General features: G+C 38.9%; 3 protein-coding genes across 3 annotated transcripts; 2 read left to right on the forward strand and 1 right to left on the reverse strand.

Annotated features, from left to right (window-relative positions):
- Nucleotides 1-215: 215 nt before the first annotated feature.
- Nucleotides 216-3,726, reverse strand: LOC141805862 (caspase-3-like). The gene is made up of 4 exons (XM_074691071.1): nucleotides 3,510-3,726; nucleotides 1,629-1,792; nucleotides 1,400-1,526; nucleotides 216-532 (listed from the first exon to the last, which is right to left on the reverse strand). Exons 1-4 carry the CDS (start codon nucleotides 3,724-3,726, stop codon nucleotides 216-218), a joined length of 825 nt encoding a protein of 274 aa, XP_074547172.1.
- A 1,764-nt stretch (nucleotides 3,727-5,490) lies between these two features.
- dusp11 (dual specificity phosphatase 11 (RNA/RNP complex 1-interacting)) lies at nucleotides 5,491-9,373 on the forward strand. Its single transcript, XM_074690200.1, has 9 exons — nucleotides 5,491-5,847; nucleotides 6,164-6,239; nucleotides 6,312-6,443; nucleotides 6,571-6,694; nucleotides 6,883-6,943; nucleotides 7,020-7,066; nucleotides 7,149-7,224; nucleotides 7,361-7,480; nucleotides 8,422-9,373. Exons 1-9 carry the CDS (start codon nucleotides 5,810-5,812, stop codon nucleotides 8,825-8,827), a joined length of 1,080 nt encoding a protein of 359 aa, XP_074546301.1. The 5' UTR covers nucleotides 5,491-5,809; the 3' UTR covers nucleotides 8,828-9,373.
- A 1,362-nt stretch (nucleotides 9,374-10,735) lies between these two features.
- On the forward strand, nucleotides 10,736-19,775 carry atp6v1b2 (ATPase H+ transporting V1 subunit B2). The gene is made up of 14 exons (XM_074690199.1): nucleotides 10,736-11,000; nucleotides 11,686-11,741; nucleotides 13,120-13,218; nucleotides 13,295-13,388; nucleotides 13,470-13,547; nucleotides 13,679-13,818; nucleotides 14,579-14,680; nucleotides 15,102-15,199; nucleotides 15,378-15,501; nucleotides 15,596-15,746; nucleotides 15,867-15,949; nucleotides 16,047-16,151; nucleotides 16,320-16,449; nucleotides 18,285-19,775. Exons 1-14 carry the CDS (start codon nucleotides 10,844-10,846, stop codon nucleotides 18,419-18,421), a joined length of 1,554 nt encoding a protein of 517 aa, XP_074546300.1. The 5' UTR covers nucleotides 10,736-10,843; the 3' UTR covers nucleotides 18,422-19,775.
- The last annotated feature ends 4,172 nt before the right edge of the window (nucleotides 19,776-23,947 follow it).

Here is a 23,947-nt window from a genome sequence, read left to right on the forward strand (position 1 = left end):
TATAGCTGATAAAGATTAGTATTTCACATTTGGACAAACTATGTACAGATATGTACAGTCAGCGCAGAATATCTCAGAAGACGTTCTTTGATTTTCTGCAAAAGGTGAGAAGGCGTGAGGAAACTCAGACAGGTTTCTGAGACCTTTGCCTTCGTGTCTGCTTATCTCCTTTCATGCAGTCAGTTTAACAAACATGAGAACCTACATTGAACCGTCTAACTAATGGAAGGAGCTCGCGTTCGGATGATTTCAGGATGTACCAGTGACGTTGCAGAGATCCCAGTTTTGGCCCCACCTTCCTTCTCCGGCTCAGCGAACGGGAACACTTCTCTGGTCATCTTTGTCATCAGACATGGCATCTCCTTCTTCCCCTTCAGGTGGCCACCTTTGGCCTGGAAAGTGTATGCGACTCTGTGAGAGAGACGGGTCATGAGGCGGGTCAGCTCCAGGTTACGGTTCCCTTCCTCTTTCAACAAAGAGCAGAATGTCTGCAGGAAGACGGAGCCGAGCGGGTGCATGAACGCCCCGTAACCTGAGGAGAGGACAGTGGAGACAGAGATCAGACAGAGAAGACCTGAACATCAGAAACATCATGCCTGTTTGTGCCTGGGCTCACAAGATTAGCCAGTCTTACTCTATGAATTAGGGCCTGTGTCCACTTACAAGTCTTTGTAGGCTTTCAATTCATGTTTGTGATACAGAGTCAGGACAGCTCAGTTTTTTTCTATAATTGAGCTCCCAAGACCCCAAAGTGCCCTGGATTCTGGATGCTTGATGCTACCTAATCTTCACGTTTGAACTCATGACCTTTGAGAATGAAGGGCCTGTGTCCACTAATTGCATTGTGACACCTACCCTGGTTGTTTGCAATTTAAAAGAAGTGCAGCTGTATGTTTCAATATTATGCAGCCTCCAAGATGCAACAATGTTTTGGTTGCTGGATGGTATCTAATTTTTGTTACTGCACTCCCAACTGATTGCCGTTCAGGGCCTGTGTCCACTTACAGCAATTGTTTTAGCCTTTTTTCACTGCATGTTTGTCATATGCAGCAACTTCAGACCAAAGTTTTTAGCATTTTTCTTCCAAGATGTAAAAATGTTCGATACTGAAAGGAGAACGCTACTTGTTTTGTATCTCTGCCCCCATAACCTATCATAGTTAGGGCCTGTGCCCACTGACAGCATGCAAGAGTCCAATATGAAGCTAATACATCTAAATTTTTCAGCATTTTGCCACCAAGATGCAAAGATGCCTTGAAAGCTGACTGATGGCTGATTCTTGTCGCTGACCTGACAGCCTATCAGAATTAAGGACCTGTGTCCACTAACAGTCTTTCTGACCCTTCCACTGCTAAATGCTTTAACACCTGTGCTGTGTGAGAGTGTGTCAGCTGCTCACCTGGAGCCGTGGCGTACATCACAGCTGTATCCACAGGGACGCTGAGCTGCTGGGTGTAGCTGCTCTCTGTGGCATCAGTGGCTGAATCGACCTCCACGCCGTCGTCCAGAGCGTCCCCCCGACACGCCTGCAGAGATAAACCACGTGACGGAACAAGATTAGAGAACTATAAGCATGAAGAGGAATCTACAGGACGGTAAAGTGTTGCTGTCGCAGAGTTTCTTCCTACCTGAATGAGGAACAGCTTGGCCTTTTCTTCCATGCATTCGTTGTCAAAGTAAGAGAAGATCTTTGACAGCCTCACAGGTTTCCCGTCAGCTCCAAACACACAGCCCTCTTCCCCATGAGACGACAACACCGCCAGGAAACACTCCTTCACAGGCCGCCGGCTTTCTGCATCACACACACACACACACACACATTGTCAGACAATTACACGGTACACATTTCAGTATGAGTCACGGTGTATGACATTCATAACATTCAGTTCTTCTTCTTCTTTGTGTCAACATGTCAAGAAAACACTTTTTAACTTACTAAATCATACAAAATCATGTTTTGAGGTCTGACTTATCTGTTTTTAGATTACATAATCAGTAATCTCATTCAGTGTGTCAGATATGACTGATCCACTTTTTTTATCTATTAGTGATAAGCTGCTGTAAAACACTTTGTCTGTTTGTCCTTCAGGTTTCTGTCCTGGTGGAAAATAATTACATAATTGTTTTTTTTAAATTCTGACGTCATTAAAGTTTAAAGTCTTCTTTTAACAGTTAATCACGATAGATAAAGAAAGCAAACATTACATTTGTTGTTGCATGTTACGTAAGTTTGTCTTGAGGAGTTTATTTCCATAAATTCAAACACTTTTTTAAACCTGAGATCATTTTTCCAGCAGGAGCACAACTTTTAAAGCTCTGTTTTGGAAAATGAATTTTATTGAAAATCTTTTTTTTTTAAACAGGTACAGATTTCCTCTTCTTTATTTGTTTATTTTAATTTTAATTATATTGATTATGACATGTTAATATGTGGATATAATGGGCAGTCTCACGGTATTACAATATGAAGGTGTCATGTCCAAAACCAAATACACAAGGTCATCATCTTCATAATGGCACTGTCACATTGTTACTATGTTAAGGGGTTACAGTATTACAAAGTTACAGTGTTACTGGTTTTTGATGTTACATTATTACAGTGTTATGGTGTTGCAATGTCAAACAGATACAATGTTACTGAGCTACAATGTGTTACGGTGTTACAATATTGCTGTGTTACAGTGTTACAGTATGTTATGGTGTCATGGTGTTACAATACTTCAATGTTACGATGCTAAGGTGTCACAATATTATCAGGTTTCAGTCACAGTATAACTTGTCAAGTGTTTTGAATTCACAATTTGACCATGAAGGCACATTACAATGTTACAATTTTACCCTGTTTCAATGTAAAAAAAATGTTACACTGATTAAAAATTACCTTGTTACTATGTCACAGTTTAAATGTGTTACAGAGTAAAATTGTTAGTGGAACAATCTGTTGTGCTCTAACCAAATGCGTATGAAATCATTTGTTTGGGGAAATAAAATGTTAAGTAAATGGAAAGATGTATTTAGGTGTGAATTTAGGAAGGACAGCACAATTGAAGCTGACTAAACATGCGAATGGTGTAACTCCGCACAATTTTGTTTGCAAGAGTCGGAGAAAACTGATCTCTATCGAATCCTAATGCAATAATAGCATTATTGTACAGATTGATTAAATTTGTAAGCAGCTTCTCTGAACTCTGAATCCTTCATAAGGAACAGTTTTAAAATTTGCCAATAGAGTCAGAAAAATGTACATTTAGTTTCTTTTAGTCAGACATTATTCTTATTCCAAGTAACTTGACAAGTAAGTTTATTTCCCCATTGGCAGATTTTTTCTAATCTTTGTCATTTTTAACTTTTATTATCTTGAAATAAGACATTTTTTGAAGTTATTTTAAGACCAATCAGACACTTTTTACTTAAACAAAACATAGTTTGGATTAAAGTTTCTGCAGGTCAGGTATGATTGCTCATGTTCATACTGAGTGTATTCTGAGTATATGCTGTGTGTGTATTACCTTTGTAAAACAGTTCATAGATCTCATCACTGCTGAGGTCCAGCTTCATTTCCACCTTGAAGCCCAGCTTGCTGAGGACCTGGTGCAGCTTCTTGGTGTCTTTGTTTGCCCCGGGTCTCCTCCCCAGTTCCACCCCAGGGTCATACTGAGCCACAGACACCAACACGGCCCTGTTACACTCCCCCCTGTGCTCCATCTGTGCTCTCCACTGAGGCATCCTGCTGCTCGATCTGTGTGAGTGTGTAACTGTGTGAGTATGTGACCGTCTGACCTGCACCATATACACACCTTCCTGAGCACGGCTGCAGAGCTCAAGCCCCACCTTCACATACACCTGTGCACCAAATATGGACAGCCCTCTTCCTGCTCTCACAGGTTTGCACAGGATTATGTCACAGGATATTGCATAAGTTTGTCTTTTTTCATGTTCTGGGAAAACACTCGTGCACTCCCTCTGATCTTCTTCCTCAGGTGTATTTCCATCAGGTGTGCCTGACCAAACAAAAACTGGGTTTCACTCTTATGACCACTTACAGGAAGGGTGCAAAACTCCAGCGCTCAGGAGGAGGAAACAACCTCACACGGCAGTCCAGACGGGTACTGATATACAACCTTTTACAGGTTATCTGACTGAGATAAAGAGTTCACATTATTTTATGACATAATTGACATCAGCAGGTGACGTTTGCATCAAAGACTTTACAAGAAATGAGATTGAAAGCACTGTTATACAGCTTGAGGTGAACTCACAGGAGCAAAAACAGATTCATGTCACTTTTTTACTTTTTCTGAATCAGATCTTAGTTTCGTTCATTCTCTGGACATTAAAACAAATTAAAGAGACTACATCGCCCACAATGTAACTCATTGTATTGCTTTGATTTGTTATTCCAAATTTGATTAACAATGTGTTTTTCTATTAATCACTTTATTTTCTTGCTGTGGATGAGATTCACAGCTGAACTAACAAATACTTTTTCTCCAGAAGCTTGAACAGAAGTCTAACCTAAACCCTAAATCAAAATAAAACTAAAGCCAAAATACATCTGGAGTCTGGACGAGATGTTCCAGACTGAGACTAACTCACCCAACAGGATAACAGTGCTCAGTGAATTTCCACTTTAATTTTTTAAACAACACACCACCTTTCAGATCTGTCATTCCTCATTAAAGTGCTTCAGCAAAGACACAACTGAGTTCTCTTGTTCAACAAACCTGTCAGATCAGGTGTGTTGAACAACATGATGATTAAACTCATAAAAGCTGCTGCCTGCTGAGGCACGCTAACACAGAGACTTCCACAACTTGAAATCCATGTTGAGCTTTAAAACTATTTACAAAACTGCCACCTGTACCTTTTGAAGAGAATCCATAAATGAGTGTTTTGGCTGTGTCAAGACCAAGCTGTGAAGTTGTTTCTTGGTAAATAAAACCAAACAACTCTTTGTTGAGTGAGAGATTTTAATTTGATGAGCAGCTTCAAAGTGTTTCTTGTGCCTTCAACTTTAAAAACGATGGATTGTCCTCCAACTTATATATTTTGTGTGTCATACATTATCATTTTTATTATTTTCTAATTTAATGGTGCAATCTACAAACTTCTCCACATCTCACCAGATACCACATAATATCTGTGGGTTTATAAAACAGATCTTATTGTGTTGTATTTCTCCTGTGAGAAAATTACATGTGTTGCTAGTATGAGCAAATTTTTAAATATGAGTCATGTTTAATATTTTCTTTATTCCTTTAATTTTGGGATTGATTGAAAACTTACAGCTATGTATATTGCCTTAAATTTCAGAAAATAAAATGTAACTGTAACTGGTTTTGTTAATAAGAGTTAATCAATCAATCTTTTAAAAAAAATAATACATTTTACTACATTTTAACGATACTCTGTGACTTTAAAAACGCATTTTAATCGTTAAAAATAGCAATTGCTGTCAAAACTACATCGTGTCTAAATTCAGGTGACGCGTCATGACGTCATCCTTACGCGACGCCAGCCGGTCTCAGACCAGTTTGTTGAAACGTCAGAGGGTTAAAAACATTTGTGTTTCTCACATGGAAACCGTTGAAATACGATAGCAGAAGCTTGTTTTTAACAGTTTAAATCTTATTTATTCCGTAAAAGTGTTTAAAGAAACGATAATTCAGCTAATTTGTATATAAACAAAGCTAATGCAGGCTAACTGTTGCTACACGTGGTAACGTCAAAGATTTAAAGATCACTTTAGGAGGCTTTATTTCTTAAAACCGAGACAGGAGATCGATCAGGACACTGGAACACTTTGGAAATGCCCCCACACAGGAAGAAAAACGGCATACCTGACAGGTGAGTGCAGAAACAGACACGTTTATGTGTTTAAATACTGCCATAAACACTCAAAACAACGACGAATTGCTCTCAACCCCAAAAGAGACGACCTGATCCCGTATCATGTCAAATAAACCCCCAGAAAGTAGTCCCACCCTTTGCCTGTTGACACTGTGGTAAATAGGTGAGAGCAGAATGGAATGTGGTAAAAGGGAAGCTTTTGATTGGTTAAATCCTTGCAATAACAGTAAAGTAATCTGTCACATTTTCCTGTCTGCCTAGTGACTCAGTGGTAGTAACCCAATGTGGTCGATGTCCTGTCTCTCCCTGATAGATGGCTGGATTACAGAGCTGTGGGGAAAAGGCTTCCAGGGACGCGCTTCATTGCCTTCAAAGTGCCTCTGAAACAGGTTAGGACTCTCACATTCTTCCTGACGTTGTTTGTGACGTGATGTTTACTGATTATGTGGTGTTTCTGTCAGTCCCTGAACCGCCAGCTGCCACGTACGGATGTGTTTGGCCCATGGGAGTTGCTTGACGCTTTACAAAAGGAAAACCAGGAGCTGGGTCTGATCATCGACCTCACCTTCACTACACGCTACTACAAACTGCAGGTAAACAAACATAAAGGCATAAACATGTGTGAATATGTTTCCTCTTAGACTCTGAATTCTAAATAAATATGGTGCATATACTTAAAACCCATTTGATGAAGTATTTTTTTTAAATCTCTCTCTGTAGGATTTACCAGAATCTCTGCTCTTTGTGAAGATCCTCACAGCTGGTCATGAGATTCCCAGAAACGAAACAATCCTGAGCTTCAAAAGAGCTGTACGAAACTTTCTGAGAAACAACGCAGATAATGGTAAGAGACTTACAGGCACTGGGGATCGAATCCAGTCTCCAAACAACAATATGCAGAAATTTTATTTAGAATAAGTGAAATCTGCTTATCTCAGATGGTTTGTGGATTGCAGAAATTGAAATCTGACTTTTCCTATTTCACTATTTACAAGAAATTTAAGCGTAATTTTTGCACCGTTCTCTTTGCAGACAAGCTAATCGGTGTCCATTGCACTCACGGTCTGAACCGCACTGGCTACCTTATCTGCAGGTAAGTGATCTGAAAACATGCAAAGCTGCTTAAGCAGGGGACGATCTTTCCATAACAGCTGTGTTTGGACCTGTAGGTATCTGATTGACGTTGACGGGATGGATCCTAAACAGGCCATAAAGTGTGAGTGCTTTCATTTATCTGATCCTGTGTCAGAGTTTGTTTCCGAACAAGCCTTAACAGTTCAAATCTGATTCGTTCTCAGTGTTTAACTCAGCACGAGGACACGACATTGAACGAAATAACTATTTGGATGATCTTCAGAGTGGACCAAAAAGGAGGTGACAGACAGAGATGCTTTGATTTGAACGTTTGCACAACATGTCAGAGTCATTATCCTCTTAGATACTGATGGTTTAAACTTCTGAGTCAGAAATGAGAGAATAAAATCAGCTCTCCGTGATCTTACTGAAACAGTAATGCAGAGATCGAGGAGCCTGAGCAGGAGCCGGTGAGAGGTCTCGCTGAACATCGACCGTCTGACTCAGACTGCAGAGAGGAGAGACGACCCCGCCTCAGTGACTCTGGGCCTCACAGGTAGATGGAGAGGGCAGCAAAGTGAAAACAGCATGAAACTAAAACAGGATAATGATTTTAGTTTTGTGCAATCTTCAGTGAAACATAAACTTTTAGACTTTAAAGGGTTTTTCAAAAATGTTACAACTTTATCTCAACCTAAATCTTGTTATGATGCTTTTTTCTATATCAATTATGGAATATTAAAACTTTAATTTGATTGTTATTTAATAAGTTTACAGATTTATTTTGACTTTAGCCTAAAATCACAGCTGTAATTCAACATTTTTCCCCTACATTGGGGCTTCAATGTGGTCATCCTTATATTTGCATTTCAGCTTAATTCTTGCTACTGTTAGTCTTATACTTTATTTTGGTTTTGAACTCATAAAATTGTAGCTTTATTTTCAACTTCAAGCATACAACCTAATGTCTTTATTTTGGCATTAAATCTCAAAATATTTTGAAATAGATTTTATCCATTGGAAATGTAATGTAATCATATAAACAACCCAACCTAACCTAACTTGACCTTTCATAACAATACGACTTAACCTGTGTTTTCACCACTCAATTCTATTCCAACAACAGTTTTATAATCTTACAACTTTATTTGGACATTGTTTTCTTACATTGCAAGAAAACAGTCACATTATATCTTTATTTATTCATGTACAATGGGGCGTTACATCAACCTAAATTTCGCAACATTAAAACTTCTTTCTGCTTAAATCTCTTAGATTTAAAACTGTACTTTAAAAATTTGAAACTTCAATGTAATGTAGCTTAATTACTTGGTATCAACATTTATTTTAGCTTTTATCTCATAAAAAATGACTTTATTTTATCCTTTTTGTGCAAATTCTGTCTTCTTTCCTGAGAAAATATTTTTTTAACCCTGTTTGAATCCTTGGGTGTTTTTTCCTCTAACATCCTTCTTTAACTTTTTTTTCTTGCTGCAGAAGTTTTCCTCCCAGAGACAGATCACATCAGCGTTATCCGCACAACGGCCTCCTTCCCAACCCCCCACCTCTCCTTCCTCCTCCGTTCTGTCCACCAATGGGAGCAAGTCATTCCCCATATGTATGGCCCCCTCCTCATCAGGACAGCGGTCAGAGGAGGAGACCCCCCTGCCCAGGCCGGTCCAGATATCCTCCGGATGACCTGGAGTGGAGGCCATCGCCCCGCTGGCAGGAGGACGTTAGAAGACCTCCTCACCTTCCTCCTCCTCTTCCTCGTTACACCCCACGCTGGAGCAGCGAGCCAAACGGCCATGACAGACCTGAGGAGCCTCCGAGAAGCAGACATGCATACAGACATGGGCACAGAGAACAACACAGAAGCAGAGGCATGTACGAGGACTACTAATGTAAGAGAGCAGGCAGAGCGCTGAAGGGGCTCCAGAGGTATTACACAGAGGTGACGAAGGACTCTGAGGTCTGAATAACTGATGCATTAAAGAAGTTTAGATTTCTGCATCCTGCTGCAGGTTGACAGGCTAAAACGTCTGATCCTCGATGGATCAAAGTGAGTTCTCTAAAATTTTTGGTGTTGATGAATGACGTGTGATGCAGACATTATGGCTTCTCCGCTGCAGGCTGAAATATTTGACTGAAGCTTTGACAAAACTTTCTCTAACTTTTAATTTAAGACCCTCAATCAAACACCAAAAATTTGAGGTGTAGACATAATTTCATTAGCGGTCGTGCCTTTTTCAAACTGACCTCCATCTGCCAAATGTGGACCCCGCAGATCAGGAAAAGAGCTGATGACAGGTTTACATTTTTTGGACTCTTTTATATTTTTTGTCATATTAAAGAAATGAGAACAAACCCTCCATTCACGCCCCGCAGACCGGATTTGATATCTGAATTTGTCCTGGGTCGACTTCAGGTGATCTGATGATTGGATAAAGTGAGAATAAAATAAAGTTTGCTCATCTCTTACTTCTTCTCTTTAATTCATCAACAGCAGATTATTCCCTTCATAGCTCATGCAGTGGTGCCACCTTCAGGATATTATTGAGCTGGACAGCCGTTTTCCTCTGGGATGATTTTCTTTACCAATCAAGACAAAAATGCTTCTGATTAAGTTTTTAACTTTCATTGTAGTTTTTAATCTAAACTACAAAAAGAAGGATTTTTAATCCAAAACTTTGAATGCATATCTCTTAACTCTGAGATTATCTCATAATTTGGAGTTGTACGACTTTTTGTCTCATAGAATAGAATTCTTAAGATAATTTCATAAACCCATACAATATATATTTTTTATTATTATTTATTAACCTTTTCCATGTAATAATGATCTTTTTTAAAATTTCTTTTCATCCCATGGCTTTTTTAATTCTCACAATACTGATTTCTCCTCTAAAAAATTAAGTTCAAACTCTCCACGATGACTTTTTAATCATACAAATTTAACTTTTAAAGAAAAGTTTGGACCTCTCACTTTTTAAAACAAGAGCTGTTGACTTTTTGGCATATAAAAATAACTTCCTACAATAAATGATCTTATTATGAAGACTTTCCTTCTCATAATTAACCCCTTCCTGCTCATAACAGTGACTTTAACCCTCCCCCCACCCAAAAAAAATAAAATAAATAAAAATAAATAAATAAAATAAAAATAAATAAGTAAATAAATAACATTTCTTTATCACTCTTGGCTTTTCATTTTATGGAAATTACTTATATTTCAATACCATCATCATGACCTTCATATCTAGATAGTTTTCTTTTATCACATAATAATAGTATTGAAGCTTTATTCAAAAACTAATTAAAAACTAATTGTCCTGCAATTTGTTTCATTAATATGACTTTTTTCACATAATTTACTTTTAACTGCAATAGTGTTTTTTTATTATTATTATTTTTTTATCTTAATTTATGACTTTTTAACAACAAAAAAAGATCTTCTTTAAGTTGACTTTTATCTAAATGGAAATTTTTATGACATAAAATTTATCGCGTCTTCATAATTTGGACTCTCCATCCTATGAAAAGTTTTATTTTCCTCGCAACTATGACTCGTTTTAATCAATATGACTTTTATCTGATACTATTGACTTTTCACGGAAAGAAAGTTTCTCCCTTTTGCTTACCAGATTTTGTCCTGTATGATGACGATACCTTTGAGATCTTTTTCGTGAACAAGTTTTATTCACAGTCAAGTTATTTTTTCCACTTTTACTCCTCATTTGTTGACAGAAAGCATAAAATACTCTTCTCTCTCCCTGAGTCTGCGTCCTTCACTTTTGCAGTCGCTGAGCCCGCTGCGCATGCGCCGTGCCCGTCACGACTGTGAGCGCTGCAGCTGCTGCTACAGGTGCAAACCACAGACTGTATTATACAACAAATATACAGTAAATAAATTTAATCCATGGCGATGAAGGCGCTCAGAGGGATGGTGAACGGGGCCATGAGCGAGCTCTCTTCGGCCGTCTCTGGGAACAAACCTGCGGCTCAGGCTCCCCCCACGGCCCGCCGGGAGCAGGTGATGGCTGTGAGCCGGGATTACATCTCCCAACCCCGCCTCAGTGAGTCCGTCCAGAGCCTGGGTCTCTGTAATATCACTGCATGTTTGATTTTTGCAGACTTCTGTTTGAGGCTTGGGATTCAAGGAGCGTTTATCACGTTTAAACACAAGAGCTGAGTCAGTCACAAGAGCTGAGTCAGTTTCTGTTTGCTTAAGCAACTACTGTTATAATAATCTGCAATAACCATCCATACATATAATAAAACCAGGTGTCTATAGCCTTTTGGATACGAATATGATGTGCAGTTATGTAAAACCGGTTCTTCTTCTTGTTCTGACTCTAGCTCAGATAAAAATCATCATTTAAGGATTGAAACACCAGATTCTGTCTTTAGTTTGACGACATTTTGCAGCAGAAATCATCTATGAAGCTGATTTTTGAAGCCGTTGCTGTGGATTGAGTGTGTGGGTCTCCACTGAACAAAAATAAATCCACTCAGCAGCTCCTCCTGCCTGAGGCTTAAACAGAGTATGATTGGATGCATTAAAGGTTTCCATAATTCTATTATACGGAGACAAACTGAGAGGGAAAGGAGAAAGAAAACAGTCACTATCAGGTTTACAGCTCCAAAGTGAAGTCTTCAATCAGATTACTGTAAAATTTTAAGAGTCAGATCCTCAGACTGAACATCTTGCTGCTCCATCCTGGTCTCTGAGCTCTGACGAACTGTTTCCTGCCTCCTCAGCGTATAAAACTGTATCAGGAGTCAATGGCCCACTGGTGATCCTGGATCAGGTGAAGGTAAGGACATACTTTCTTTATCCTGCAGCAGGTAAATGCTCTCTAATGATCCTGTACCTGACAAGTGAAGATGTAAAGTGTCTGACAACTTCACAGAAAGGATCCAACACAGAGAGACAGACAAAGCTTTTGGTTACAGAGGAGAAGGAGGATTCTTACCAACAAAAGATGTTACATCACCCTCTACACACACACAAACACACACTCAGTTTAAATCACAGAACAAAGAAGTTGGTGTGCCCAGGACGCCTCCACTGCTCAGTTTCAGAGTGTTTGACATTAATGTTTTATTTTAACTGAATGAACCCATCCTCTGAAGTCATAAACTCAGGATGGATAAAATTAACAACACAAATGGACTGAACCACTAAACAACACAGGATTAAAACTCAAAACCAAGGTAAAACTGAAAAAAAAGTTGAGATATTAGATAAAGGTGTAACATACATGACTTAGGTAGGAAAGATGTCACAATGTTATAAGAGAAAAATCAAAATAAAGTAATGATTTGAGATTGAAGTTTTGGTTTTGAGGCTTAAGTTGAGAGAACGTCTTAAAATATGTCAAGTTTAAGTATTACAAGGTTGGGCTGAAACAAAAGTTTTACTCTGACAAAGTTGACAAAGTTTCAAGAGTGAAGTTGAAAGAAAGTCATAATGTTACGAGATTGAAGTTTAGTAAAGGGCTGAGTGGAGTTGTAATGTTGTGAGATTAAGCTGAAATATAAATTGTACTCTTACACAAGTTGAAATAAAGTTATAAAGTCATGAGATGGACGTAAAAGAAAAGTCTTTGTGTGACGGGATATGAGTCAGTCTGTTCCGAGATTTGTTAAAATAAAGTCAGATGAAAGTCATAATGTTGCAAGATTAAAGTCAAAAAGGAGTTGAAATATGATTACAGTCATAATGTTAGGAGATTCATGGCAAAATTAAATCCTTTCTCTATAAGATTAATGATGAATTAAAGTATCTTCAAGATAAAACATAAAAAACAGTTTGCTTAAATCATTTATATTGAAATAAAGTCTCACTGTTAAAATAGTAAAGTTGACAAAGTCTTCATGTTATGAGATTAATGTCAAAATTAAAGTTTTTTTATGAGACTGAAGTTTAAATAAACTTAAAATGCAGAAGATAAAAAGAAAAAAGTCTTCTTACAAAACTTACTTTAAAAAAAACTGTAAAGTTATGAGATAAAAGTTGAAATAAATAAAAATTTAGATAAATGACAAACTGTGGTTAATCTCTGAATACTGAAATATTTTATTAAAGGATATGAAATGATGTTTAATCTGCATTTTCAACTATGTCTTGACATTAATCTTGTTTCTAAATTTATGTTTTCTTGATGTTGATGTTGTTGTTGTTGTCTTTAGTTTCCGCGGTACGCAGAGATCGTTCACCTTACGCTGCCTGATGGGACGAAGAGGAGCGGACAGGTGCTGGAGGTCACCGGCTCCAAAGCTGTAGTTCAGGTACTCGTACCTCCACAGCAACCTCCTGGATGAAATATAAACCTCTGGTTTACACTCTCTACTCTGCCCCCTGCAGGTGTTTGAGGGAACTTCAGGTATCGATGCCAAGAAGACGAGCTGCGAGTTCACAGGAGACATCCTACGGACGCCGGTCTCTGAGGACATGTTGGGTACGACAGATAAATGAATGTGTCCTCATCTGTCAGGGCAGGTTGAAGGTAGATTGTGCATTGTGTGTGTGTTTGATGCAGGTCGTGTGTTTAATGGATCCGGTAAACCCATTGACAGAGGACCTGCAGTCCTGGCTGAAGACTTCCTGGACATCATGGGTACGTTGACCTAATGACACAGGAACCTCATGATGGGGCTATGAGAGCTGCAGGACATAGAGCTAACACGAAGAGTAGAATTTGTTATATTCTCTGTTTTCATGTTTCTAACGTCTGTTTCTACGTCTCAGGTCAGCCCATAAACCCCCAGTGTCGGATTTACCCCGAGGAGATGATCCAGACCGGGATCTCTGCCATCGACGGCATGAACAGCATCGCCAGAGGACAGAAAATACCCATTTTCTCTGCTGCAGGGCTGCCACACAACGAGGCACACACACACGCCCAAGCACACACACACACGCACACCCCCCCTCTGGGCTCGTATTAATTAATTGTGATTAATTACTTGTGTCTCTTGGCGTTGATTTTCCAGATTACATTAATTTAAAGCTCTCAGAGGATTTCATTTTTAATGAGGAGGAAGAGAGAAAATATTCTGGAGAATGTTTCAGCTGAGGAGGAGGAATTCAGGCCATTTACTGGAGATAAAGTATCAAAACCACTCTTTAAAAACTCTGTGTCCATTGAAACATTTAATATGATTAACTGTCTTATCCTTTATTCAAAAGTTGAATCAGAAAAAAGTTTCTCAAAGCTTTGAAAGAAGATATGTGTCAGTGAAAAAGGACTGGGGCCATGAATTATTTTTCCTTTTTATGGGAGGAGATTAGGCCATACATTTTTGAAAGTGTTGTTTAAAATACTGTGTCTAACTTTAATCTCAAAGTTACTGTATGTTAAATTTAAAGTCAGAAAAGACAGTAGAAGTTATAGATCTCAGACAGTAGAGTGAAAAAGTTTAGGTTGTAGAAATCTGAAATCAAACCTAATTTTGTTAAAAAACAAAACAAAAAAAAAAAAACAGAATTCTTGAATTTTTTCAGAAAATGAGTTGACCTGGTCTCCAGTGTTTTGTGTGTTGCAGTCTGCTTTTTCTGAACTTCTCTGTAAAAAATTTTTGTTCTTCTTAGATTCATGATGGATGGTTTTCTTTGGTGCGTCTTCTCTTCCTCCTGTTGTGTTTTCAGATCGCAGCTCAGATCTGTCGACAGGCCGGCTTGGTGAAGAAGTCGAAGGATGTGATGGACTACAGCGAGGACAACTTTGCCATTGTGTTTGCTGCCATGGGGGTGAGGACTGTAGATCCTCATTACTTCCTCTTATCAAACTGAATCCACTTAGATTCTCTTTTTTCCCAGAGATGTTTCAGTAAAACACCACCTTTACCTGCATTTATAACTCCCAGAATGTAGAAGTAATGATGACTCAGGATTATCTGCCTCCTAGTGGTCAAAGGGTTTTCATTACCCCAGCTTTAAAGCTCAGTTTCAGTCCTCAGAGGTCAAGATAAAATGTTTTCTGTGGCCTTATTCCTTAGATTGAATCAGTATGAGAAGCTCCACATTGGTCCTTGTTGTTTGAAACTTTCATCTGAAAAGTTAAAGAATTTTCATTTTGCTTTTGTTTGAGGAAAAGTTGACTCTTTGCTTGAAAGAATTTGTGAACTATGATAAGTCTGGACAGAAAAATAACTTTTCTTCTTTCCTCCAGGTGAACATGGAGACAGCACGCTTCTTCAAGTCAGATTTCGAGGAGAATGGCTCGATGGATAACGTCTGTCTGTTCCTTAACCTCGCTAACGACCCCACGTAGGAACTTCTACCTTTGAAAAAAAACCTACTTTATTCTTTTTTTTGTAGGATTATCCATCAGTTCTTTTTATAGAAATCTTTGCCAGTCCATCTTAAAAAACATTGCTACTTCAGGACATAATTTTTAGATTTTGAATCTAATGCACACAGAAATTAATCTGCCATTGTGTTGCAGCATCGAGCGAATCATCACGCCTCGCCTGGCTCTGACGTCAGCAGAGTATCTGGCCTATCAGTGTGAGAAACACGTCCTCGTCATCCTCACCGACATGAGCTCATATGCAGAGGCTCTCAGAGAGGTTGGCCTCTTCTTCCCAGCTTTTGTTCTGACAGGATGGCAGGAATTGAGGAAGTATCAGTGCATTTAAAGAGCCATGTGTGACTCTTCCTCAGGTGTCTGCAGCCAGAGAGGAAGTTCCTGGGCGGCGTGGTTTCCCTGGTTACATGTACACTGACTTGGCGACCATCTATGAGAGAGCGGGGAGAGTAGAGGGGCGGAGCGGCTCCATCACTCAGATCCCGATCCTCACCATGCCCAATGACGGTACACACACACACACACACACACACACACACACACACACACACACACACACTCAGAAACAGACTATAAAGCTCACACTAACCCAGAGCTGCAGTCTGAGAGTGTTTCTGTGTCCCTCAGATATCACTCATCCCATCCCCGACCTGACGGGTTACATCACAGAGGGTCAGATCTACGTGGACAGACAGCTTCACAACAGACAGGTACAGACCAGAGGGGTGAGGTGGAGGAGCAGGAGGGGGAGAGACCAATAAGGACAGGAAACAGATGGTGTAACTCTTTCTTCTTCTGTGGTTTTAGATCTATCCCCCCATCAACGTGCTGCCGTCTCTGTCTCGTCTCATGAAGTCAGCCATCGGGGAGGGAATGACGCGCAGAGACCACTCCGACGTCTCAAACCAGCTTGTGAGTTCTCACACAGAGATCCTGCTTCATACTGAGCATGCTCGTCCTTGTTATGTTTCTCTGACTGCATATGTGTGTGTGTGTGTGTGTGTGTGTGTGTGTGTGTGTGTGTGTGTGTGTGTGTGTGTGTGTGTGTGTGTGTGTGTGTGTGTGTGTGTGTGTGTGTAGTATGCTTGTTATGCCATAGGGAAGGACGTGCAGGCAATGAAGGCCGTGGTCGGGGAGGAGGCACTGACTGCTGATGACCTGCTTTATCTGGAGTTCCTCTCCAAGTTTGAGAAAAACTTCATCTCCCAAGGTGCACTGGGCAGGATATAATGCTAGCAAGTTTTGGGAAAAAAAAAATATATATGAAAATTTGTGAGTACCACAATCAGAAACAGTTAAATTCACCCTAAAAAAAAAGAAAATTTGTGAGAAAAAAGTAACATTTTTTGAGAGTGTTAAGTAGCAAGATTTGAGAAAAACACTCACTATTTTTAAGTTTAAAGCTGTACATTTGATAGAAAGAAAGAAATGTAGAATCTGTGATTTTAAGTCGCTTTTTCCTAGTTTTATACTTAGCAGCTTTTCTTGATAAAGAAAAGATGAGAACTTAAGGGACAAGATAAAACATTTTTAAAATTATTTGGCCAAATTAGCAAAAATTAAAAGATATTTCTCAGTAGCAGATTTTTAAGAACATTAATGAGAGGACCTACAAAATAATGTACCATACTGGGGACATTTATAGGGTGGGCCAGAAAGATTTACCCATCGTTTCTTCCGCACTATCCAAAAATGCTTGCACACAAACATAACACACATTGAACACAGTTTCTATACTTTATTCTCTTTCACCAAAAAGATTTCATCTCAATATGGCCACCCTTTGCCTTTATCATAGCCTGGAGGCGACCTGACACTGCCTAGCATTAGCACCGCACTGTCTCTGCATCAAGTTTTGACCATGACTTCATCAGAGCTGTCTTCAAAGTGGTGACACTGCTGTGAGATACTCTTGAGACCTCCCTCTCCAGGATAGACCAGATCGCAAAGTCCATTGGATTGATGTCCGGACTTGACGGAGGCCACATGTTCTTGTCCCAGAAGCCAGGAAAGTGCTGCTTGCACCAGGCCTGTGTGACACTGAATGTGTGAGCTGGTGCACCATCTTGTGTGAAGACATACTGGTTTCCAAACGCTTTGGTACACCATGGCAACACTTTTTCTTCAAGCATGTGAAGGTACACCTGGCTGTTCACTTTCGCACCCTCCTGAATGAAGACCAAAGGAGACTTTGAGCCATCAGATGCAACAGCAGCCCACACCATGACTCCAGCTGGCTTCTGCAGCCTTTGGGGAGGTGCTGTGCTCTGTGTGCGTAAACCCTATCATTCTGGGAATTGACCACTGCCTGAACGGTGAAGATCTTCTCATCAGACCAAACCAGGACTTTTTCTGCAGCACTCTGGATTTCCTGCAGCATCATTTCCCCCTGTCAATCCGTTTTTTCCCAGAAGTGGCTGAAATCAGTTGTCTGTGTTGCATTTTTAGTGCTTTCAGTCGTAGATCCTGTTTGACAGTTCTTCTCAGTGAAGTTCTTGAGATGTTCACTTCCTCTGCTGTTGCCGTCATGCTCCTGCGAGGATTCCTTTGGATTGTCTTCCTCACCATCTCAACAACCCTTTTGGTCCAGACTGAACGTTTTTATTTCAGGGATTGGCTTGCAGGTGGTATTGCTAGTTTCCTTGTGTCGTTTCATGACATTGTAGACAGTCTCACGACAAACATTCACCTTTTTCATGATTTGCATTGTTGTCAGTCCAGCCTCCTTCAAGGCCTCAATCTGGTCGCGTTCACCCTTCGATGCCATGCTCAACAATCATGAGTAGTAAACAAATGAACTCAGGTACATCAAAAGCTATGCCTTTTGAGAGAAACTATCCAAAATGTTTAAATTTCTGCATTTAGAGTTTGTTTCTCACAAATGTACAGCCTTACTGTAACAGATTTGCGATTCTACTCTCAAATTATTACCCCAGCTTTTTTACTTTGTAATGGCACTAACACACTATCATAGAAACCTCTTACAGTCACCTTCGTGTCCTCACAGATTTATGCAATATTTGTATACTCTGTTTGTGTGTGCAGGTGCCTATGAGAACCGAAGTGTGTTTGAGACTCTGGACATTGGATGGCAACTGATGAGGATTTTCCCCAAAGAGATGCTGAAGAGGATTCCTCAGAGCACATTGTCAGAGTTTTACCCTCGAGAGGCCAAACACTAAACTCCGTCTTTCACCATCAGTATGTCTCCTCCTCACGGCTGCTTCCATCACTGCATACGTAACGTAACGTGACGTGATGCTGTGAACGTTTTAAAACGTTTTGTGACTTTCATGTGGCCTTGAATGCACCATTCCTGCTTTATAACATGAACACAGGGATAGAGATACTGGATCAAGATGTTTACTGCGGGAATGTTGAGTTTATGTTGTAAAACTTTAAACTGAAGGAAAGAAGGATGATTGTGTCATGAATCAGGTGAAACAAAGTCCAAAAAGTGAAGAAATATATCCAAAGTTAGGTTTTCTGACCTGTTGAAAACCAAAAACACCTGAAGCATTTATAATTCAAACATTCGCTTAGTTTGGACTCTTTTTCTTCTTCATATGCAGATTTTAGTTTGTATCAGTAAAGGATAAAGTTCAGATACAAGAAGTGCTCTGTCAGGGTTGTAAAGTTATCCTTTTAAAAAGCCTAACGTTATATTTTGACATGTGAAAAGCATATCAGCCTCGAGAAGAACAATCTCTTCAGCCCTTTGTGCATTTTACAAAAACATAAACTCTTTATTCAGCGTTCACACACGTCACCTGAGCAGACTCAAAGTGTGACGACAGGTGAATGTGTGTACATGTGTGTGTGTGTGTGTCTTCTGGTTGCACTTTTCCTGTCTGCTCACACGCAGAGACTGTGACGCTCTGACTGTCATGCACTGCCATGAGGGAGAGTAAATCCTCCCGTGCATGAAGTCTGAACCCCTTGAAGAAGCCATGTCTGCGGCAGACGCTGTTTTCATATCAGAGTGTTTTAAAGGAGATGGAGCTCGAAGAGAAACGTCTCATTAATACTCAAAAAAATCAATGTTGTGAGATTATCTTTTTTTAGAGCTTAAAACTTGAGGTTAGAAATGGGTTTAAGTGTTTATGTGTAGTCTTTGAATTTCTGTATTTTCACTGAACACTGTGCATGTTGACTTGATATCTGGCTGCATGCTGTGACTCTAAATGTTACCTGTTTGTGCCTCAACGATCACATCGAATAAAAGCTGCTGCCTCTCATTTCAATGTCTGCTGTCAGGATGTTTTATTTATGAAAGACTTTTCCTTCGGAAACAAGCAGATCCTGAGTCACTGTTTTCAAACCTTTTAGACATTTTATCCACTGATTTGATATAATTCTATTGCTTTGTTGACATTCTAGTGCATGGATCTCTTGCTTCTATCTCTTTTTATTGCCTCAGTAAATTTCTGTTGTTTCAAAGTTATTCTCTTGCTGTGATAACATCCTATGGCTTTAATAACTTCCTTTTTTAAGTCATTTTATTGCTTTGTTATTTTATTGTTTGACGTCATTCTATTTTTTTTAAGTTATCTTATTGCTGTGATAACGTCCTATTGCTTTTAAAACATTCTTTTGCTTTGTTTTGAGGTCATACCATTGCTTTGATAACATTCTATTGTTTAAAGGTCAATTTAGTGCTTTGATCACAATGTATTACTTTTATATCACTTTATTCCTTTGATTTTATTTAGTTGTTTTGATGTCACTTTATTGATTTGTTTACATATTAGTGCACAGGTCTTAATCTACTTTCTACATTCTATAGTTTTGAGGTTATTCTATTGCTTTGATAGCATTCTTTTCCTTTGATCACTTTCTATTGTGTGGATATAATTCTATTTCTTTTAACATTTTACTGCTTTGTTGACATTCTGTTGCGTCCAACTTTTTTGATCTGATTATAATGCTTTGATGATATTCCATGCCCATCTAGATGTTAAATGAATACATAATCTGTGATGGTAATGGTGAGAATTTTCAACTTTCATATTTTTATTTTAAAGGGCTCACTCCACTGCTACCGAACATTTTAACTTGTGGGTTGGTTTGCACTCTACATACCCATTTAGATCCTCCATACCCTCCTTAAAAAAGAATATTTAAAGGATGTTTGGTTCGGTGTTGCTCTCTGTGAAATCAAACACACCAGTTTTAGGAAAATAATTTAGGATCAGGGAATTCTGTTGCAGGTTTCAGTGAGATATCCCTGTAGTGCTGCGTGTGACCACAGGGTGATGCTGTTTTCCCACGTGTGTGTTACGGAGCAGCGCTTCATCGTCTCTGTGGGTTTGATTATAAAATTTGAAGCGCAGAAATTTCACATGACTCACAGCTTCAGTGAAAACGTCAGCAGGTCACACATCAGAGCGAGGAGTCAGAGAAACTGAAGTGTGTGGTGAAGATTGTTGAGTGTGTGTTTGTTCCTCTTTTAGAGAGATCTATGAAAGATGAACGTTTAACCACAGGTAGATCTAAACTGTCTACGCTGACTTTCTCCTCCTCTCTGTCTACCTGTAAAAAAATAGTCTGAAGTCTGACGTTTCTGACTTTAATACCCACCTAAGAAGCTCACATTAGCTGCAGTTAGTCCACCTGTCTTTACCTACCTATCTACCTGTCTTTCCATCTGTCTGATCACCTGTCTGATAGTGCTGTAATTCATGACTCTACAGAAGGCTGTTAAAGACAATATAATAATATCTATCATAACTAAAACAGAGTCAGGATGACAAGATAAAAACCAGCTGCACTAGCACATTTAACACCTCTGTACCTGTGATCACCTGAGGATGTGCATCAGACTCCACAAACAGGAAGGGTAGAAAGTGAGGACGGAATGAGTTTAGCAATCTCAGATTTAATTACTTTTTAATAGAAAAACAAACAAGCAAATTAAAGCAGTAAGCCAATACACATGGGGGAAGTTGTGGGTATAGTTTATGTCAGGGAAAACTGGTTGTACACAATCCTGATGTTTCAAATCCATGGTTCCGTATCAGATCCTATCATATCAAAGAGATTTGTGTCATTTAATTCTGTACCACATCATGTATTATCTGATTGTATGGTTTAGACTTTTGCCATATCGAACCGAATCAAACTGTATTGCACTTATTCTTACTGTTTTATCTTGAGTTGAGTCAAATTTGTATTATAAACTACACAGTATCATAGAATGTTGCAATGCATTGTATCAAAAAGAGACAAGTCCAACTGTATTGCATCTTATCTCACTAGACGATATATCTTTATATCATACTTAAACAAATCATACTGATTTGAAACATATTGTATTATATCATCATCATGTTAACAACATGATCTCTTCTACTGTTCAACTCATGTTTGAATTGAGAAACTGCAGAAAACTCTTTTTGGCTCACTTAATTAATCTGATCAGTTCTGATTCAAGCTTGGGTTAAGAAATGTTGAGACTCTGTTGTTATTGAGCTCTGTTGATGATACAATGATGCATTCACTAGATTTTTAAAAAGCATGGGGCTCTACAGAAGAAAGAATCAGTCTGACCTTCTGGAGGAAACTTCATTTATCATCAACAAGCTGGAGAGGCACAGAAGACATAAAAAAAAAAACAAGTGGCACCAGTGAACTTATCACATAATAACACCATAATTCAGTATCATGCAAGGTCATAATGTGATCATTTAGTCATCATTTAGACCACTTTGTGTATTGTAGTAACGTAAAAACTCATTCACGGGTAACGTCACTGAAAAGCATTAAAATACAGTATCATGACATGGTGTATACAAAAGCATAAAAAATAGTGTCATACATAAAAAACTTCATAATTTGGTACATAACAGCATCATTATTCACTATCATAACATGATATATTTCAGTAACACATATTAATGCCAAATTTCAACATCACATACAAGTCTCATAATACAGCACAAGGAATGGTACAGTATAACATAATTTATAAGTATCACAACTTAGAATCATAATTTAGTTTAATGACATAACTTCATACTGCACTTTGACAAAAAAAAAAAATGCTACAATTGAGTATCAAACAATAGTGTCTTAGCTCAGTATAATATAATAACATCATACCATTGTGTCATAAATCAGCATCATGATAAATTGTTCCTTAGTATTCCATAACTGCTTGATTCAATATCATGACATAACAGGTTAACTTTGTATAAAAAAGTGTCGTAATTCAGTATCATGAAATGATGTCATAATTTAGGTAAATGTAATAACATCATAATTTAATATCATTTAATAGTGTCATAATACAGTATCACAGAGTAACATCATAATCTAGTATAATATAAAAACATAAGAATTCAATATTCCATAAACATGTTAAGTTTGGATTAAAAAATAACAGGATAACTGATGACGAAAATATTATAATTGGTTTTTACATCATAAAATGTGGTAATATGACAATTTAGTATCACATAATAGTGTCATTAATAAGTGGAACATAATTGCATCATTTTTCAATGTCAAGCAATTACCACACTTTCATTGTACTGAATCTAAGTTTTCATTCATTCATCTTTTTTATATATATATAACATTGTAACAGACCTACTAACTCATTCCATCATGTTGTATGACATTATTTTATATCATTCAGAATCACATTATATCAAACTGTGTCCTTTCAGTCTGGTCGTTCAGCATCATATGGTATCATCATCTGTAACAAATCAGCTCAAGTCGTACTGAATAATAGTGATTAATGTTTGCTCTCATGTCTGTCCATCCTAATGGCTAAGGACCTTGTTGTTTACCTGTCTGTCCTCCAGTTCATGTTGTCATCTCTGTCCATTTGCTTGTCTTCAGGTCACCTCCCTCTTTCTTCCGTCCTCTTTCTCTGTCTCTGTCTCTCCTCATGTTGACAGGATGTGAGTAGACGACTGTGGCTCCTGACGCTGATGGATGCTGACACGTTTGTGGCATCTTTGTCTCTCTACGCTGCTCTGATTGCTCACAGTGACTGGTCCTCTGCCACAGTGTCACCACTGCGTGTGTGTGTGCGCGTGCGTGCGTGTGTGTGTGTGTGTGTGTGTGTGTGTGTGTGTGTGTGCGTGTGTGTGTGTGTCTGCCTGCGGCACACACTCAGTGTTAAAGGCTTCAACATGGCTGCAGGGGCCTCAAACTTTCCTCTGTGTTCTTCGGCGCCCTTGCAGGGTTTATTTTTCAAACCTCCTGAGTATCCTGAAACAGTTACCTGAAAAAACACAAACTATTGTTCTTTGTGGATGTTTTCTTCATTCTGGTTAGTGCTTTAGAGTCAGAACTTCAAAATAAAAGCCCTTAGACCAGGATAAACATTCACCAACTGATAAGCTGCAAAATGCAAACACAGCTAAAAAGTCCTTTTTTCACAAAGGAAATGGACTGAGGTGAATACCAGCTCAAATCAAGGATTCTGTATGTATATGTGGACTGAATTTGATGGCAGGCATTAGAGTCTGAAGCTCCGATCCCATCCTTTTAATCTTTAAAAGCATCTTCTGCATATTTCCTCTGAGAGCGAGCTCGATGAACGCTCCCGGCTAAGGGTCAGGAATGCCGTACAGCTGGTGCAACCCCAGCTTTCTGTCCTTGTTTACTTCTGTTCGTGTGTGTGTGTGTGTGTGTGTGTGTGTGTGTGTGTGTGTGTGTGTGTGTGTGTGCGCACAGAAGCTGAAAAAGCCAAC

Source organism: Halichoeres trimaculatus, unplaced genomic scaffold (assembly GCF_033239565.1).
Source record: "Halichoeres trimaculatus isolate MK-OKI-2021-1 unplaced genomic scaffold, fHalTri1.1 fHalTri1_scaffold_16, whole genome shotgun sequence".
In the NCBI taxonomy this organism is placed as follows: domain Eukaryota; kingdom Metazoa; phylum Chordata; class Actinopteri; order Labriformes; family Labridae; genus Halichoeres; species Halichoeres trimaculatus.

Bases quoted from the DNA above. Each gene is read 5' to 3' on its own strand.
- LOC141805862 (XM_074691071.1), bottom strand. From the start codon at position 3,726: ATGCCTCAGTGGAGAGCACAGATGGAGCACAGGGGGGAGTGTAACAGG. The intron at 1,793-3,509 runs GTAATACACACA...TGTGTGATGCAG, and splicing joins CTATGAACTGTTTTACAAAG to AAAGCCGGCGGCCTGTGAAG. The intron at 1,527-1,628 runs GTAGGAAGAAAC...TTATCTCTGCAG, and splicing joins CCAAGCTGTTCCTCATTCAG to GCGTGTCGGGGGGACGCTCT.
- dusp11 (XM_074690200.1), top strand. From the start codon at position 5,810: ATGCCCCCACACAGGAAGAAAAACGGCATACCTGACAG. The intron at 6,695-6,882 runs GTAAGAGACTTA...TTCTCTTTGCAG, and splicing joins GAGAAACAACGCAGATAATG to ACAAGCTAATCGGTGTCCAT. The intron at 7,481-8,421 runs GTAGATGGAGAG...TTCTTGCTGCAG, and splicing joins AGTGACTCTGGGCCTCACAG to AAGTTTTCCTCCCAGAGACA.
- atp6v1b2 (XM_074690199.1), top strand. From the start codon at position 10,844: ATGGCGATGAAGGCGCTCAGAGGGATGGTGAACGGGGCCATGAGCGAG. The intron at 13,219-13,294 runs GTACTCGTACCT...TGCCCCCTGCAG, and splicing joins GCTCCAAAGCTGTAGTTCAG to GTGTTTGAGGGAACTTCAGG. The intron at 15,502-15,595 runs GTTGGCCTCTTC...ACTCTTCCTCAG, and splicing joins ATGCAGAGGCTCTCAGAGAG to GTGTCTGCAGCCAGAGAGGA.